The sequence below is a fragment of the Cebidichthys violaceus genome, unplaced genomic scaffold (assembly GCF_023349555.1).
Source record: "Cebidichthys violaceus isolate CVI_PGR_0920_01 unplaced genomic scaffold, fCebVio1.0.p SCAF_10, whole genome shotgun sequence".
NCBI lineage: Eukaryota > Metazoa > Chordata > Actinopteri > Perciformes > Stichaeidae > Cebidichthys > Cebidichthys violaceus.
In genome coordinates, this window is record NW_027176263.1 from 2,656,587 (window position 1) to 2,660,390 (window position 3,804).

At 42.6% G+C, this 3,804-nt stretch overlaps 1 protein-coding gene across 1 annotated transcript; it reads right to left on the bottom strand.

Annotated features, from left to right (window-relative positions):
* Positions 1-274: 274 nt before the first annotated feature.
* On the bottom strand, positions 275-2,492 carry nkx1.2la (NK1 transcription factor related 2-like,a). Its single transcript, XM_068717167.1, has 2 exons — positions 2,276-2,492; positions 275-923 (listed from the first exon to the last, which is right to left on the bottom strand). Exons 1-2 carry the CDS (start codon positions 2,490-2,492, stop codon positions 322-324), a joined length of 819 nt encoding a protein of 272 aa, XP_068573268.1. The 3' UTR covers positions 275-321.
* Positions 2,493-3,804: the final 1,312 nt, after the last annotated feature.

Sequence of the window (3,804 nt, forward strand, 5' to 3'; positions counted from 1 at the left end):
CCTTTTGTTATGATGTTCAAATTTTGGAAAGGTTTCATGACAAACGATTAGAGACAGCCAACATACTATTTTTAAGTTTCTTCTGGAATTTCTTTAATTTCCTTTAAAAGGTAACCCCATTGAGGAAGGGGTAATGAGAGATGGCAAAAGCTGTGACAAAGCAAGGACCTCCTTTTCTCCTCAGTAGAACATAATATCGCATTAATGCAACATTTACAATGATTCTGGGCAGTAAAACCTCACTTTTGAATAGTTATTTTGTTCCTTTAAAGATTTGCCCCAACAATATACCCAGCAGCAGCATGTCCATCTTGGCTTCTCTCATAGATGTGGATTAAAATAAGTCGGCTGGACGAAACCACTGGACATGAAGGGATGCAACAGCCCTCCAGTGGATGAAAGCGGAACACCACCAGCCGTGTGGAAGATCACGTTACCAGAGCTGAAGCTGGGGAAAGTTTGGTGGAAGCTGGCGGGGCTTGCCCCACAGGTGGGCAGGTTTGGACTGACCAGGGAGTTGGAGCCGGGCTGCAAGGTGCTGTCCGCCCCAGGGTTCTGCTTTTTCCATTTGGTCCTCCTGTTCTGGAACCAGATTTTCACCTGGGTTTCAGTCAGACTCAAGGACAAGGCCAGGTTTAGTCTCTCGCACACGGACAGGTATCGAGTTGAGCGGAACTTGTTTTCCAGAGCCACCAGTTGCTCGTATGTGAACGCTGTTCTGGCACGCCGTGGTTTAGCGCAGGCCTGGTCCGGGCGCCGCCGCTTGTGTGGGGAGGGATCCTGCTGGGTGACCGCTGCCTCTCCCTCATCCTGCTCCCCGCTGAGACAGGGCTCTGTTTCAGTCGGTGGGGAAAGCAGAAGGGGGTCAGCAACAACTGCATGATGCACGGACGATGCAAAGTGTTCATCTCCTGCCTCTTCCCCTGTAAATAATACAAAAAGAGTTAGTCCACATCCTGCAAACCTCTGCAGCAAATTTAGCATCTAACAGATAGTGTAAGGAGTTGCTAGATTATTAATATGAATTATTGTTCCAGTCGTTAGGGCAAGTAAGCCTTATCCATCTTCAAGTAGTGGTGAATGTGCAAAATCCTTTTGAGGGTGGAAACATTTAGTTTTTTAGTGACAACAATGTTTGACATCAAGACCTGGCGTCTTGATTATAATTATGAATTATAACTTAATTAGTTGACTGTATTTTTAAGGTGATTGACAAGATTCAATAAGAAGATAACAAAAAACAATGTAAAAAGTAGAGTTAAAATGTAGATAGTTCATCTTTTGATGGGTCTGTGTTTTGAGTTACAAGCTGGTTTAATGGGCTAAATTGGCCATAGTGCTGAAGGGACAGCTCCTGACAAGACAGAAGTCACGTGTCAAACGTCAAAGCTGAAGGCCAGCACCTGCTTAAGAAATTAATCTCCATTCTGCAAAGACGTTCCACTTTGTCCTGCTTTAACCGCAGTTCAAATACCAGGGGGCCTGAAGTTTACATCTGTAAAGCGTTTGATTTGGATCATGAGGTTGTTGAAGCGTAACGGCGCATAGATTCAGAGGAGAGGGGGGGACTTGGTCACTAATCCTTAAATAATTTATAAACCACACAGCGCCTCAAATGTCATGTTGCGGAAAGAAATCCCGTCCAAATCCAGCTCCGCCACCTCAGCCGCGACGTGCTAATGGAGTTTCATATTTGCGGGTGGATCGATAAATGTCATCTATTTAAAGGGAAGTTTTAATCGAACGATATTTAGGATCAGACATGGATGGGGTGTGAAGTTTGTACCTGCAAGGTGCTGGAGGGAGATATGCAGGATGCAGTAATGGGATATCGATCAAAGCGCGCAGAGGCATCCTCAATGGGACGATTTAAACAATTATCTAGCCTGCCTGTCCCAGTGCCAATCACACGCTGGGGCTCTGGGAGCAAGCCTTTGTGGCTTCCTTGAAAGGAAACGCAGCCTTGGAAATTAAGGGAAGGTCACACAGAGATGACAATAAATCTGATAGAAAATAGCGTCTCACTTGCTGGTGTTTAGTCTAGACCCAAAGCAAAAAAAGTTTTTTTCAATCGTAATAATACTAATGATTCATTGTATTCATGCTCTTCTTTTAAAGTGTTTATAGATATGACAGTATATGGTTCCGTATTTGTGATAAGGCTGGATGTTTTGAAATAACTGGCATATGCATTAAACAAAAGAGCAAAACAAAATATTACACGTAAACGTTTGATCTGGAGGAAAAATATTCTAAAATTGTCTGTTTCCTCTACCTGCTTTCGTGCGTTCAACTCTGAAGTCTCCGTCTGCAGTGCTGTCCGACTCTAAACTTGTTCCCTCTTCGTGTGGCACAGGGAACTTCTCCGTGACGACGGAAAGTTCGCTTCCCCTTTTGCTGTTGAATTTGTTCGGATCCAATATATCAATAATAGAAAAGGAAATTTTATGACTGGACGTCATTGTCACTCCACAGTCCTTGGGGTCCAGCATCCTTTCTAGAGAAACACCTTTAAAAGGAGGAAACGGACTGGCGTGCGTAATTACGCGCGTGGAGTGGAACTTTTCATAGTTTAGCCTTCTTGTCTTCAAGCTTCATCAAACCGGATAAGTGGCGATGGTCCCTCGGCGTGTGGATTTCGCTACCTCTGCTTCTGTCTGTCAGTCTTGCAGCGTGAATGAGATGGCCAGAGCGCAGTCTTTAAAGCGTCCCCCCCCCCCCCCCCCCTCCCACCCCCCTAGTCTCACGTGACACAAACACTATTAGTGTTTCACACGACCACCTAATGGGCTCAAAGCATTCGTCGATAATCACCCATATAATTAAATTCAATAATCCGCAACGTGAAAGTAAATTGGGCACAGATGGCACTTGATCCGTATCAAGGATCGCCCTGTCTCCCCAAATTGGACTCTTTAGAGACGTTACCATCAGGGAGGAGATTGTCGTGTCTCTATTGCTAAAAGAAAACATTCTCTTAATCGAAACCAAAACGTTTCTGCTTCTAGACTCAGAGAGCCTCGACTCTTATCAGTGAAAAAGTATTACATGATTTTGAAATGCGAAACGCATTGAAATGTCGCTCCCTCAATTTAACAGTGTCAATATCGGAGGCATCAGTTAAAAGCACAGATAAGAAGTCAATTATAATGTATTCCGGTGATATATAAGTGTTTAAATACTAATCAGGAACACACAGATGATGAGAGTTCCAGATATAATATTGTGTTTCAGTAACATTGAAGATGCTTCATCAGCTTAAATTGGATTGATTTAATAACTTGATATACTGAAGGTAACTTATGGTTACGGCATCCTCTTTCCTATAGAATGTTTGCTTAGTCATAACTGCAGGTGTCTTCTGTTATACATGTTACATCTTTGTTACAGTTGTTTCCTGAAACACCGATGATAATATTCCCAGTATTGTATTTCCAGTACCGTTTTCACTACAACACATTACAGCAGTCTAATGACTGAAATAACATAAAATGATTTAGTTGCTTGCTTGAATTCATAAAGTGACAAAATGAGAGTAACTTTGACTTGCTTATTATAGAAAACTAATTTAGTGTGTGTGTGTGTGTGTGTGTGTGTGTGTGTGTGTGTGTGTGTGTTGGATGGACTAAAAGGATCTATGACAAATCTCCATTCTAGATGCTACTTTTAAGTATTCAAAGCTAAATTGCAGGCATACAATGAATAAGGCTGATTGTTTTCTCACCTAAGGTGATAGATTTATATTCACAATCAGTCGGCTCCCTCGTCTTTGCTATTAGTATTCAATATAAAGTGACACAGGGT

What these genes read in the sequence shown, in the direction of transcription:
- nkx1.2la (XM_068717167.1), bottom strand. Translation starts at nt 2,492, where the DNA reads ATGCTGGACCCCAAGGACTGTGGAGTGACAATGACGTCCAGTCATAAA. An exon ending in AGTTGAACGCACGAAAGCAG is followed by an intron (nt 924 to 2,275) that starts GTAGAGGAAACA and finishes TATTATTTACAG; the next exon opens with GGGAAGAGGCAGGAGATGAA.